This window comes from Amblyomma maculatum, chromosome 3 (genome assembly GCF_055883805.1).
Source record: "Amblyomma maculatum isolate TAMU_Amacu chromosome 3, ASM5588380v1, whole genome shotgun sequence".
NCBI classification, from domain to species: Eukaryota; Metazoa; Arthropoda; class Arachnida; order Ixodida; family Ixodidae; genus Amblyomma; species Amblyomma maculatum.
Window position 1 is genome coordinate 158,830,706 of NC_139346.1, and position 14,951 is coordinate 158,845,656.

At 53.7% G+C, this 14,951-nt stretch overlaps 1 protein-coding gene across 1 annotated transcript in view; it reads right to left on the reverse strand.

Moving 5' to 3' along the window:
• LOC146196629 (uncharacterized) overlaps nucleotides 1-14,951 on the reverse strand; it is a 381,051-nt gene that overhangs the window by 23,930 nt on the left and 342,170 nt on the right. The window contains exon 6 of the mRNA XM_084598397.1: nucleotides 12,981-13,836. Coding sequence (XP_084454523.1) covers nucleotides 12,981-13,836 — 856 coding nt within the window. The remainder of the gene's footprint in view (nucleotides 1-12,980; nucleotides 13,837-14,951) is intronic.

The following is a 14,951-nucleotide window of genomic DNA, read 5'->3' on the forward strand; positions in this document are numbered from 1 at the left end:
TGCACTATATCAAGAACTCCTACAAAAGTCGCATGCGATGAGTTCCACTAGCCTCTTTTATTGACTCTGCAGTACCGCCCTCTATCTCGGATGCTCGGAAGCAGCGCATATTCGCAGCCAACCGAACCCGACAATCAGGCAGGTTTTAAGGCACGAAACAGTACAAAATTTTATGTCAATAAACTACACGCGCAAACGCGGTGGAAAAATCCAAGGAGGCAGGTTCTCGCACGAGTTTGTTTGTTTTTCTGTTTGTATCTTCCCGTGTGAACAGCTGTCGGACGTTGGTCTAGCCGCTATTTTACAAAAAGGCAAGCAACTCGTCCGGATTCGTCCGGTGAGGTAAAGGAGAAGCCACCGGAAAGACAAGGTCGAGCCATTAACGATCGCGTTCGGCGATAGCCGACGCAAGCGGCTACCGCATTTCACGCGGCATTCCCCGCCGTGCGCGTTGCTCTCGGTTGACGGTGGTCTTCGAGACGTCGTTATCGCTGCCACGAACTCTGTCCTCGGAGGCAACGGCGGTGAGGTCGAGGAGTCATTTTCGGATACTGCGCGTAATGTACCCAGGTATATTTTACGCAAGGAAAGGAAGTGGTCGTTATTTTTTTTTTTTTTTTTTTTTTTTTTAGGGGAAACAAAGAAAACCAAGCAGCACTGCAGAGGGGCGCAGGCAGGTGACCGGGAAAGGGTAACGAGATAAATGGGGTGCTCGGCCAGAGTCTTGCGAGAGCGAGAAAGGAAGGGAGCACGCGGATTATCGCGACGCGCATTAAGTGCTAAGCAGAATGCATATACTTCCCCGAATGTGAGTAAGACTTAGATTCCTCGAGGGACAAGCGATATCCTTAGAAACGAAAAGGAGCCGCGCATTGCAGTTGGCGCAGGAAGGCTCCGTGCACGTCGCACACATCGGGAGTCTCCACGTTGATGTCTGAAGCTGCCTGGTATCGGCCCGTTTCGGCAACCGTAATTTCTTTTTTTTTTTTTTAGGAAAAACTTCGCTATCACGATCTCTTCTACACATTTTTTTTTTTCAGCGATTCGGCCGAGTAGCTTCGACAATAAATACCCGTCCTCGAAGACAGCAATGAAAAGAAAAGAGGCAACTTCCACCTTATTCGCCTTCTCGAGTTCAAAAATACCGAAGAAGAGCGCCGAGCAGAAAACGAGCAAGAACCCATGCACGGCGTAGACAGCGCGCGAGTTGAAAACAACTCGTGAGTCGTAACTACACGCATCCAAGACAGGCAGGGACTTGGGACGAAGGCGCTCTCTTTCTTACTCCCGCCAAGCTAGGGCTTGCGTTCCTTTCTCTCGCTGCAACAGCTCTGGGAGAGTTATAGGGGGGAGAGATATAGGGGGGGGAGTGAGGGACGAGTCACTCAAGCAGGTGAACTGAGCTCGCGAGACTGCTAAGTGTGCGACTGCGACCAGCTACAGTTAATATTTACCCCCCCCCCCCTCCCAACAAACAAAAAACCAGAAAAAAAAAAAAAAAAGAAAAAGGTTTGTCTTCCTATTGCAATACAACGCAGTTTAGATCGGGCATCGCAGGAAATGATAACGCTTCTAGCACGGGCCTCCTTCGTGCGATCAAAGCTCGTCGCCGGGCAAGTGCTGGCGCATCAGCTAGAAAGCGGCCCCAGGTTCCAAATACCGCTGACCAAAGGGCGCTGTTCAACGCGAAAAACTGCCAACGCACGTTGTATTAGCTTCACGCACATAGCTCCTTCCCCTAAGCTCACTACAGAAAAACCACGGAAGAGACGCCAGCACGCATCACGTCCTGTACCGTGCGGCATATACTATGCACGTATACTATAAGCAGCTCGCCGAGGTCTGGTAAGAGTTAGTTTGGTTTAACTCCAGTTGTTCGAGAAGTGAAGATATGAGGATGGACGGAGGAAGGCAGGGGGGGTTCCAAAGTACACGAAAGGAAACCTTTCTCCCCTGAACCTTCTGACTGGGGCTGAGCTGCGGCCGGAACTGTTCCCAGCTGCTATACGCGAAGCATGCGCAGTTGCTCGCCTGTCTCACGTACGCGCTGCCGCTGAGAAAGCCTAGAAAGAGCTTGTACGTCCACGAAACAAGCAGGGTTGCCGCGAGGAAAGACTAGAAAAGAAAGGGCAGAATATCGAACGAAGAAGAGAGGCGAGATTAAAGAGTACAAACGGCAGGTGGCGGAAGTGCGAACGTACACCCTCTGCGTGTGTGTGAGAGAGTGCGCGTATATCAGATTGTTTGCGCACGTGTTTCGCCGCGAGGCTGGCCAGAATGCAGGGCGGGAAGAAGATTTGCGGTGGAAATAAATTCTGCGCGAGCTTGCTCGCGGCGGCACCTCATTGTCGAGATATGCAAAACAGGGCGACGCTGTATAGCTTCTACAGAGAGTGAGGAAGCGTGAAGGCTTAATTCTGCGAGATGGTTTCCAGGTGCGTAGGGCCAGCTAGGGTATCGAGAAAAGCAAAACGGCTTACAGTTAACAGTTCTGTGCTTTGGGCAAACGCCTAAACTGTTTGACCGGCACAGCACCAACACACCGTAAACCTAATTGGAAACGAACAACTTACTTCCGCTTTCCACCTTTCTACCCTGTACATCCTTTTTCTTACAGTGCGCGAATCAGACGCGCCCGCCCATCAACCCTAAGAAAGTTATGTTTTCTTTCTTCAAACACTGATACAACTCCGAAGGTACGGACGTCGTCACAGAAAACACCTTGTTTTAGTGCACCGCATACACCTATCAAGAGGTATAATGTCTGAAGCATGACGTAAAATGGCGATTCCCAGGTACACGCAGGGTTGAAAAATAAAGGGAAATAAGGAAGGCTTATCAAGGACGCAAAACCAAGATGCGTGACAAAAATTACTGGGAGTCTGAGCTTAGCTGGCGGGGCTGTCACTCGGCATAAGGAAAACGAAACAACAACAGAGGCGCGAAAGCAATTCACGAAACGAAAACAAATCGGCGCGTAACTGGGAAGCCCACGTCTGCAGGCTCCCAGTTTTCTTGTTCGTTACAGCGAAAAAAAAAAAGAAAAAAAAGAAGACAGCCACGAGAGACAAGAAATCCAGGGAACAACCTCGAAACCGATGAAGCGCCGTCTCGCATAACCCGCACACGCCGAGCCCCTAACAAAGTCAGTTCCTGAAGTTTGAAAGCTACTCATTTAGTGATCGCTCATCGCCTTACGCTGGAGCCGGTTCTTTCTATCGATATATGTATAAGGCCATCTCCTCGCTGGTCCCTCGTCTGCTTGTTTGTTTTTTTTTTTTCTTTACTATTACCCTTACGGCCTCATCTTTCCTGAGAGTGCATCACGATACAAATGCAAATTCGGGGCATTTCTTTTTGCGCGCTCACATACACGCAAGCAGGCATGCCTATAGGTATACACATACCTGTAGCGATGCAGCGGAGAGAGAGGAGCGCCTATGCGTTCCGCCGGACAAGATAATTAGACGAGCAGGCGTGGTCCAACACAGAATAGAGATAGAAAAAGCGGCCATCGGTCGGTTCGCGTTTTCAGAACCCCGGCGCGAATCGGGTGCCCCTTAACCGAAACGAGGATTGACAGCATTCATCAAGATGTAGCCAAGCGTCGAGTCTAGGGTGTAATTTCTTGAGGAATATATAGACACCGCACGCTTCCACAGCCTGATGGTCTACCCGCCGTCCACCCGTTAGTGCAGGCACTAAGGTAGAAACACAAATTGTGAACAGAGTTTGAGAAGGAGGGAGAAGAATGTATGTATAATCGAGAACAGAATTTGCAAGAAAGGAAAGAAAAGAACACAAATTATCAACCCTCCGTCGCCAACTGCGCGAACTTGCTCCCGTACGTCATCAAGCCCTGAGTTCTATGTACATTTTGTCTTGCTCAGTTGGTTTCTTTTTTCTTTTCTTTCTTTTTTGTACAGGGCACGACTGACTCCCTCTCTCGGCCACTTTGGGCCTTTGTAACGGGCTACATTCCAGATTGCCTGCAAAAGATGAAGTCAGGGGCAAGGAGGGAAGCCACCCAAGAACCTTTTCTTTGAAGGCTTCCTCCATTTTTTTTTTTTTCGAACTTCCTTTGCCACTCCTTGCAGACGACCTAGACGCGGACGCACGCCCCGAGGCGGGAAAAAGAGGCTACCGTTGATCGAGCGGGCAACACGGGAGATCGGTCATTAGGCGGATAGATCATCCCACAGCGCGCGACGTCCGCGATCACCGCTGCCAGCGAACGTTAGCCGGCGGCCCTTCTCCGCGCAGGCATCTTACGAACGCCGCAGCGAATACGCACGCGTTGTCTCTGATCGCGTCGTCGATACCAAGTGATGAGGGTGTGAGGCGTCGTCAGCGGCCACTGAGAGAGCGCCTGATTAGAGTCGACAGGGCATGAGCCGATGCTGTTAGGGCTCTCTAAGTAGGAGACAGGACCACCCTCTTCCAACCAAGCTACTGTGGCTGATGCTGCAGCAGAAGGGAAAGCGGCGGTACGCCAGCGTCGCCCGCAGAATTACAGCGCGCCACCGCAGGCTCTGAGCGATCTCAACGCTAGCCGCTGCAACAAAGTGCTCGCCTTAATGCGGGCTTGGTAACGGCTACGCAGCTATCCTGGTATACGACGAACTGTGTGTATACGCACCCAAGCCCCACGCCTGCGCTCCTAGATAGCAAACGTTTTTATTTTTTCCGCCGTATAATGCACGCCGCGTATGAGGGCATTTGGTGACACGTGTGTATATACGTTAGGGTAAGCATTATTACAATCGTTACTACGCGCCGACGTGAAAGAGCGACTTCGTGGGTGACGATTAAAAGAAGACGCGGACGAGGTCCTCTGCGCGAAATGCGTCTACGTTCGTCGCCGCATACTATAAGGCACGCACGCTCATATGGGTTGGTTAAAGCGGGGCTTTATATGTGGGCTGAGGAAGAAGAAAAAAAGAAGAAGAAGAACGCTCGGTCACCTGCAGCTAATGCTTTCGCTCAATATTTGGTTCGAGAGCGTTGAGCCCTTGTAATTTTTTTTATTATTATTATTTTTTTTTTTTTTTTTTGAAGAGGCATGCGCCGCTTCGTTCTCAAGCAGTATTGGACCATGACCAATCGCTTTCTCATTAAAAATCAACTACTCGCCACACACTCCGCGAACTACCGGCGCTTTCTCCCTTCCGTCATCTCCTGGATAAAGTGGGAAGGCAAGGAAATCTTTTTGCGGCAATACCTGCTATAGGCTTCCCAACTAAAGGCATATATCTCAAAGAGATGTTTCGACTATCACAACCAGCCATCGATGCCAACATTATGCCGACACGGTCTCTACTCGAAGCGCCGACACGATAGGTTTCGTAACAAGTGATCATTTCCACCTTGGGCCGTTTAGAAAAGAATCGCGCATCTTCAATCACCGTCGAAGTGGCGAATTTCACGCCAACGCAAAGAAACGCAGTGCACGGCCGACCGGAGGCGTTGATAAATGCCTCGCAAGGAGGAACCAGATCTTTCTTCTCGGACGCGGAAAATAGCACGAAAGCCGGGCGGCAAGGTCGTCCAGGCCGGCAGCTGCCTTTCTCCGCGGGGGTGCAGCTGTGCTCTCGTATAGCTGCTTAGCACGCGCAAGCGGGACAAAGTGCCGAAACCGTATTTATAAACCAGACCTGTCACGGCACGCGCCTTCACAGTGAAAGAGAGGCCTGGCACGGACTGGCAAGCAATGACAAAAGCGACTGAGCGATACAGGAGGGTTCCTATTTCATATGTGAGCCGCCGTGGAAATTAAAAATAAGTAAATATAGAGGCACGCAGCACAGAATACATATACGAGAGCCAAAGCTGGACGGCATGAAATTGGCTTCGAAGTACACGTGCGCGCCAGGTTCGGCGAACGAGTCCTGGGAATAATAAGAACGACAGAGCAGGCAGCAGCAGCAGCGGTAAATCGAAGCGAGGGGCCGACCGATTGCGGACTCGTGGCACGCGTTCGACCCTGTCGGGAGGAGAGAAAAAATAAGAAAAAGGGGGCAGAGAGACGTCCTTGACCAACGGGAAAGGTCGGCTCGGTCGCTGCTTCCCTGCCCAGCTGCTGCTGTTCTGCGGTTTCTCACCCAACCACTTTAGATATCTCCTCTCTCTGCCTCTCCGTCCTGCATATCCTTAACGTGCGCTCTCCTGTAACGGCTTTCCTTCGCGTAACTCGGTCAGAGTTGACGTTTAACCAAAAGGCACCGGTTGCCTATCAGCCGTGTACTAAATGCTGTTTTTAAAAGCTTTCCTGGGAATTCAGAAAGAACAGTAAGAAAAACTTGACAGACAGATGCCAAATCCACGGCATCTCCATGCAGCAGAAATTTAACGTCGCACTAGAATCGTCGAGTGTGATTGTTAGGATCTTATTAGCAACGAAATAAAGCACAGCCAAGAGCTGATAACGTCTCAGCTTCAGTACCACTTCTGACGATGAAAGCGTTATGTTGAATGTTGCTATAACATTGCAGTTCGAATGGAACACATTCAGAGCCAAGATATGGCAGTTGACTGATGCTAGGTATCCATATATAGTCACCACCATAGACAGAATCAAGTCCAGAAGGCAGGATAAGAAACTCTCGCAGCGACCCCCCGCCTCCTCCTGCGCCAGCGCCGACCAATTCCGCCCCATAAAAAAGCTACTCGATCATCTCGCCTACCCACAGCACTCTCAGCCGCCTCGGAGTCACTCTTTTTCCAGACAGATCATTGGTAACACGTTCTCCGCACCACGGTTCCTGCTCTTAATTTATTGGTCTTCATTTTCGACCACGATACTTAAAACACAGGCAAGCGTCTATACATGCAGCGATGTACTATGCGAAGAATAGATTCGATGATGATATGCCATAAAGGTGAGCGTATATAGTACCGTGGTGCACAACAGAATTCTTTCGAACCCAAGAAAAGTTTGCTCTTTTAGTTGCAAGCAGAGACATGAGTTGCGCTGCTGTTCTAATACGGCGCTTACACGGGAACGGAGCGCTAGCAAGCGAAGGAGTCATCTGTACGGACTAGCACTGATTCGACCGCGCTAACATACACAGAAGCAAATCAGGGAGCGAGCACCATGACAGAAGGAGAGTAGCGCGTATTCAACATGCAGATTCCAAACGCACGTGCATCCGGATGTGATACGGCGTTATACGAAGGACGCAGTACCCAGAGGAAAGGAAACTCGAGCTATTCGATGCCACCGAAACGACTCTACTGCTCTCCGTTATGGCGCGCACCGCTAGGGTCATCAAAGAGAAGGTAGCCAAATAATAAAAGAAGGATGCCGAGGAATGGAAGCACATGGAAGGGGGGGACGAGTTAGGGTCTTCTCCTGCTTGTGCCCCTTGACGCTGATTTCGAGACAAGATAGAAATGGGAGAGCCGCCGACTTTTTCTTTCTTTCTTTTCACAAAACCAAGAGGAAGAAACTGATCCCAAGTATGCAGCATCGCCCGCCCGTCTGCAGAAGCAGCAGAAAGCGGATGAGGGGAACCAATAAAACTAAGGAGAAAGAAAAATATACAGTTCAGAAAGGGCGAAGAAAGAAGAAAATGATGGGAAACACGAGGAGCAACGCTATACCCCGCAAAAAAAAAAAAAGAAAATAGAGAAGCTGCTCACAAAATAAATAAGGGAGAGAATAGCGCCAGAATGAAACGGGGGAAAGAGGGAGAGATAGCAGGGCTTCGGGGGCAGCTAGCTGCGAACGGCTGAGGAAAATGAAGCTATATATATGATAGCGGCGTTCGTTCCCATTTCGTTTAATGCGAAAAGCGACCCGCTGACCCCCACCGACCGACGCGCGTCCACGCGCCCATGCGCATCGCGCGCGCCAGCATGCTTCTTCCCACTTGCGATGCCGCCCGAAGACGTGTTAGCGCCTCCCGAGTGAGTCACGAGCGGACGGTGGTGCGTCTTCGCGACGCAAGCAGCAGGAATAAGCAGCAGCCTACGGTGTTGTTGCATCTCTCTGGGGCGCGCACGAGCCACCGTTCCTGGTGCAACCATCGTTTCCCTGCTCTTCGCGGACAGCCCCCGAAACATAAAAAAGAAAGGCTCATCGAGCGACACACACGGGAGAATAACCCTCTCCGCGTGCGAGGAAGGAAAGCGAAGCGCAAGAGATACGGCGTCTCGGAGATCGTGCCACTGACGATGAGTTTGTCGCTGCCTCCATGAAAATGCCGTCGTGCTGACCCCCCGAACGTGCGCGCTGGGTCATAAGTGGCGCGATGTCACGCTGACGTTGCGTAGTCTACGTTGTCTTCGCCTATGAGGGGCATCACTGTAATACGCGTGATAGTGCAATATTGTTTGTTGCGGATGCTGGTTCCGAATTGAGCGTTAAGTAGCCACTGACACATTCTTACTCATCATCTTCCTCTGGCCCCTGATGCAGATATTTCGCAAAGCGGAATATAGCTAACGTAGACGCGTACCGAACTAACGGGAGCCGGCTGCCCACGCGCCTGGTCGTGAGTGAGCGAAAAACTTTTATTTCCTTATGGAGGCCCCAAAGCCCTCGACGCTGTTTTCCCCGCTTCTGCCAGTGCGCATGAGCAGGGTGTTTCCGGTAATCAGATCTAAGTCGACGGCTAATAAGTATCCGCAGTTAAAGCTCCATAAAAATGTCAATCAGGACTTCACACCCGAGGTTTTTACTTCCTCGTCTCGTAATTGATGGTATTGCTGCTAGACTTTCACCCTCCTCTCGGCTGTGATTGAAGAGCAGACAGCGCGTGAAACGTCACCAGCGACGGGGGCAGCGCTTTCGCTCGGCGCGTTTGTGTCTGAGCCGCCTCCCTTCCTGACAGTCACGGACGTCATCTCGCCTCTTCTCCGAGGGCGTCACTGTCAGGAGCGCACCCGTGCACCGCGATGTGCAACCAGTGCGGGGCGTCGAGCCACTTTGTCGCCGCAGCAGCGGCCGCCGTTTTGTCGGCCCGCGCAACCGCCCTGACCCCGTGACACGCGCGACCTCGAGCGCCACACTCTCATTTCCCCGTCGCGGCCACGTAATTCGCTTTCGCGCGTGGCGGCGGCGGCCGGACAATGATGCACTTAGCAAGCAGCGACGGCGGTGGCGTGACGTCCTCCTTCCTTCCTTCCTCTGGAGGAGGGTGGAGACGAACAATGCCTTCGCTGCCGCGGCATGCGACGAAACCCAAATTGCGGCGCGCGTCTGTCGCCCCCGGTGTAGCGGCGCCAAAGCTTCGCTTTGCATGCGAGAACGACTCGCATTTGTGTGTGATTGTCTCGTAAGACCTCAGTGTGCCATGTTGGTGACGTTGTCCGAGAATACGGAGCAAGACGCCATGTGACCGTCAGGGCTTTCCTCACCTCGATCTGCTAGCCTTCGTATACCGCGAGCTCAGTCATTCTTGCAACTAAGGACGATCGGCGAGAAGTCTGTGCCTGTGACCACTGGCTACTATTTCCTATGCTGCGAAACGATCGCAGGGCCGCTTCACTGTGTACTGAAGACACCGGTGTATACCTTGACGAGAGGAGGATGCGCCAATTTTGTCATACCGACCTCTGCGACATGTGTATACAGAGCACATAAACAGTGCAGTCCTCAGACTTCTCACACAATCGAAGTTGGAAAATACGAGGCTCTGATTGGGCCGAAGTGTGGAGTATAGGTCGCGCCACTTGAGTCATTCGGACAAACTGATATCGGTCAATGTGTATATGTGCTAATGAGCGAAAAGCTGTAGGACGCCACAGACAGCAGATCACTTCTAGGCTTGCAGGCTACGATACACTCTGCAGACTTCCATTCCACACACTGGCTACAAGGTAGCGGAAGTGGCGCCAGAGGCCCGATCTCTCTTCTGACCCGCATGCGCTCCTGACAAGCACAACGTATTCTGTCGAGACGGGGTGGGAACCACCACAGTAGAAGGATAAACTGCAGAAGGCAAGTTCACGGGGCGAAGCTGGTCGATACGTAGACGCCTCGCAGCTGATCAATCAAGTACGCGCCACCTTCTCGCGAAGTGACGCCAATGCAAATACTACCCATGCTATAACGAAGGGCAGAAGGGTTACACGCGGAAACGGAGGAGGAGCGTCGAGGGAGAATGAGGAGAGATTGTCGAAGCCTGGCCAGCGTGGCCGACACAGAACCATATTCAACGAACAGGGAAGACCGCCCCGCCTTTAGAAATTCAAACGTTGTAAGAAGGCCAGTAGTCTGCATGCCAGACGGCGAAAAACAACGAGCCGAACAAAAGCGAAACACAACACTGCTAAAGCGGGCAACAGGTGCTTTGCCGACACCGGTGGCACTGCAGCGAAACGCCGAGAGAAGCAACAGGTAACGGAGGAGGAGGAGGGCAACAGACCGAGCGCAAGTTTCTTTCGGTCCGGCGGCGCAAATAAAACAGACAACAGAAAGGAAGGAAAAACTCGCGCTACAGCAGAGGGGCTCCTCCGCCGCAGGTCCGCGATGATCAGCGTCGATAAGCGGGCTCTCAGCGAAGTGTAACTCGGTTAGCGGTCACGACTCCCGCAGCCGCGCATGCAGTGCGGAACGGACGCTAGCGCGCGCGCCAAAGTAAAGGGCGGTGGGGAGCGGGCGAGGAGCAGCCGCAAGGCTTCGGTTGCGGTTTAGATGGCTTCCCCTTGCTCTTACTCCTCCTTTCCAAGGTGCTACCACGGCTGCCGCCACTCCACCCTTGGGAACCGACGACGCCCGCTCGGGCCCTCCAGTCACGATGTGCCTCCAACTTAAATTACGCGCCGCTGGTGCAGGAGCTTCATCTCCGCGCATGCCCAACCCCCCTCCAAGCCTTCGTTTGATGCTTACTCAGTAACCCACTGCTCCCTTATGTTTGCTTGCTCCTCGCCTCACGCGTTGCCCCCCTCGGTGGCATACGAAGGGGCAGCCCGGAAGATCTATCAAATAAGGTAAACAGTAACCACAAGCAGCGGTCGAGCAAGGAAGAGACGGTAGGCGCAAGGATGCAAGGGGGGACTGAAGAAGCTTTCTTTATGTGGTGCCGACGTCTTCCGTCATTTATGGCGATTGAGGAACAGGCAGAAAGAAAGGAAAGTATTCGTTTAAAGTGACATCATCCGCGGTGCCGCAAGACGAGTATCACTTCATGTTCACATAAAGCATATAAACAGTCGAGTCAACACGCCCGACGAACTTCAGGTTGAGGCGCTAAAACGATAGACGCTTGCGCTCAGGTCAACACTGAGTACGCTCAAGGCGGTAAGAAGGTATGGGAGGGAGAGCTCAGTCGCTGGAGGCAGCGCTGTCGTCATCAAACTTATCACCTCGCAGAATCGAGCGAGGGGCGCTCCACAACCGGAGCCAGCGAGCGGGTATTATCACAAGGTATACAGGCCCTCCGCACACAATGGGAGCCGTTCATGTATCACCAGGATGGAAGGCATCGCCAAAAGCCGCCGGAGGTAACGACGGCCATCCGGGCGAAAAGGGCAGAAGCGAAAGTGCATCCTGCTGCAGTGAAAAAAAAAAAAAAAAAAAAAAAAAAATAGCAGGGCTCAGAATAAGGGGCCAACAATGGCGGAAACAAAAGGACAGAGAGGAACGGCCCAGTGGAATAGTCGAGAACGCAGTGGCGAAGAGCAGGCTTGATATGTGGAGGCGGGAACGGAGGACAGAGCCAAGAAGAAAGGAGGAAACGAGACTAGGTGAAGGAACGAGAAGAGAGCCAGAAGGAGGAGAAGGAAGTATAAAGGAGAAGGGGGCAAAAGGGTCAGCGGCTAATGACAGTGATCGACAGTACTGCAGTACTTCACACGTCGCCAAGAGACCGGAACCCCAACTGGAAACAGCTGCTGGCGAGCCTCGCGGTAGCCCCCGTTCCAGACAAACGCGCACGTCGACACTGCACCCGTGAAGAAGGGAAGAGAATCGCGCCCGGTAGACCGCACGGATGACCGGGCAGCATCTAAGCAGGCGGAGACCGGCGGCGCGAAGCCAGGTCCGGGTCCCCTGCCCCTCCCCCGACCCTCGCCGCTGCGCCCCCTAGCAGCCTTTGTAATCACCCGCCTCCGTCCGATGCCGCCGCCATCGTGGACTATGACGACGACCTACAGCCGCCCCTCTCCTCGCGTTTATGGCCCGTTCGCACGAAGCCCCCCGCTCCCCGGGACCCGGGCCGGCCCCGGCGCTTGGCACGGCCGCACACACAGCCCTTCGTGCGCTCACCTTTTGCGTCTCTCTTGTTTCTTGCGCTGCTGCGATTTCTCCTTGTCTTTTCGCTTTCTTCGCCGCAAACGAAGTCTTTCGCACGATGGCAAAGAGAAGGAGCGGAGACCGGGCAGAAACGCCCAGGGACGTGACACGGCCTCCTTATTGTCTCGGGGCGCCTGATGGAGATTTACGTGGAAGGGCGGGCGATGGGCCGCTACGCCGGTACAGACCCGCAGCCGGGAGCGGTTCGCGAGACAAAAGAGCGCATCGTCAGCGCAGATGTGTCCGTGCACCAGGCGCAATCATCGTATACCGCTCCGGAGAAGGAGGTTTTCCCAGACGCGCGCCGGCAGTGCGATACACACGCCCGTCCGCTCGGTTGAAGCGGAAGCAAGCCGCGGTGCCATACATACGGTGAAAGTGGGCTCGGATTTTCTTGAACGATACCTTGGGCAGCCTCATATATTAGTTGGAATCCCAGTAGCGCGCAATCTCCCGACGTGTCGTCAGAAATGCATTACTTCGGCTCAAAGCCCATTAACAACATGATAGATAGACGAAACCTTTTGCCGGTAAATGATTTCGTTTGCAGTTTCCACTGACCGAAGGCTCTATTAGGCAGAATATGGACTTTCCGTGGCTGGCTATATATACTGAAAGCGAGATGCGAACTATTGACCGACCTTGCATTAGCCGTAAGGAAGGAAAGCTTGACCAGTTTTTTCCAACCTGCACAACCCGTCGATCAGCCGAAGCGCGCGCAGAGTCAGAACGGTTCGCTCACCTCTGCGTACTCCTGGCACGATTCAACCGATGCGACGAAGTGCACCACGTCGTCGACCGTCCACTTTGAGACCTGCTGGCCACCGTCGGTGGTGGTTCCCACGGCACCGCTGCAGGGCGAATGGAGGGATGACGCCTGGTCGGAGCACACGGAGCCGCAGCGCAGCTTGGGCGACTTCGACGCTCCCCGGGCGCCCTCCAGCTGCAGGAGCCAGGGCGACGTTGCCTGCTTCCGAGGCGGCGTGCCGCCGACATCGGCATCCTTTGAGGAACGCGGGCTGTCCGTGGAGCGTGGTCTCTTCACGGCTGTGCCCAAGGACAGGTCCAGAGGGTCCGCCCTGGCCGGCTCCCCGTCATGCGGTCTCTTGACGGCGCCGCGGAGGTAGGTCTCGAGTTGGGAGGCGCTCTGTGCGCTCGCGGTCCTCACGAGGTTCAGCAAGGTCTGAGACGACGAGAAGTCCGAGAGGTTGAAGGGCGCGCTGCCTCGATGTGGCTCCAGCAGCGCTGACGGCGGGGAAGACGCGGCAGACGATGGCTTCAGGGGTGGCGTGGCGCGCGGTTGCGCGGCGGACGCCAAAGACCCGCTGCCGTGGTGAGGAGGTAGGCCGTGGTTGGGAGTCGCCATGCCGGATTCGGAATCTATGCTGCCGGCTCCTCCGGCGCCGTTGCCGCCGGCGCTGGCGAGCGAGACAGCGTTGTTGTTGTTCACACTTCCGGCGCTTCCGCTGTCCCTGCCCGCGCTCTGGCGGCCCGACGTGGGAAGTGGGGGTGTGCCGGCTGCCTTGAAAGGGAACGGCGGCTCGAATCCCCGAAGAAGGCCCGGAGGTGCAGCTCCATTGCTGGGGCTAAAACCAAACCTGCACAAGGAAAAAAAAAAAAAAAAAAGGAAACCGCTTAGTTTGCAAGTCGGGAAAAGTGCCTGATTTATACAGGAGAGCCAGCAAGACAAAGAAAGTGCCATGAATCCGCAGGTTTTAGGGCACCGCGGAGTCGTCTTGTCGGGCACGTGTAGTTTTGTGCCTTTATAAGTTTGTGCTGGAAATCAGACATGTAAATCCCAGTCAACCAAAGAAATATACTCATGAAAACTCTTCCTTCTCGTAGTATATATTACCCGTGTTTCTTTCGGAACACTAGGCGGTCTATAACCGACAGGAGGAAAACAGAGAACCGTCACCGACTACGCACTAACCATAGCTCACTGCGGACGTCACAGCACACTCTCGGGTAGAAAGGAAGCGGTCGCGAAATGCATCTGCACGACCCCGAACTGCGACATTCACGGCTGCATGCTTTCAAATGGCACACGAAGCAGTAACTTTACAAAGAGCGCGGCGGACATTGGGGAAAGTCCATGTCGGGCGCGGAAGGCGGATTCACAAAACAGCTCGAAATAAAGCAGCCAGTAGGAGAGAGAGAGAGAGATGCTGACGAAAAGAAAGAGGAGCGACCGTGACGGCAGCGCGAGAGGCGCAAGTGCAACGGCAGGCGGAAACAGGAAGACCGGAGACACGGCAAATTTCATGCGGCGCCAGCGCGCCGGTCCCACCGCGGTCAGCTGTCCGCGGAAGACGAGCCTGATTGACAAGCGTACCCGCTGGCCATCGGTCTCTGTGTTGTGGCGCCGCCACTTTTGGCGAGTGTCTGCGCCGCGCTGCTGTCGCGAGGAGCCGAAAAAACGCACTGTCCATGGGAGGATCCCTTTACCATGAAGCCCTCTCGAACAACGTGGACGGTACAGGCATCCCACACGAGGATTACAGGATAGCTCCTTCAGTTCATTCACGCAAAATTCGGGCACATTAGTTTATGCGTCGGCCCCGCCGCGGTGGTGCAGTGGTAAGACGCCCGACTACTCTGTCGGAGTACCTGGGTTCGATCCCGACCGCCGGCGGCTGCGTTTCGATGGAGGCGAAACGAAGTGACGTGTGCTGTGCAATGTCAGTGCACGTCAAAGATCCCCCAGTGGTCG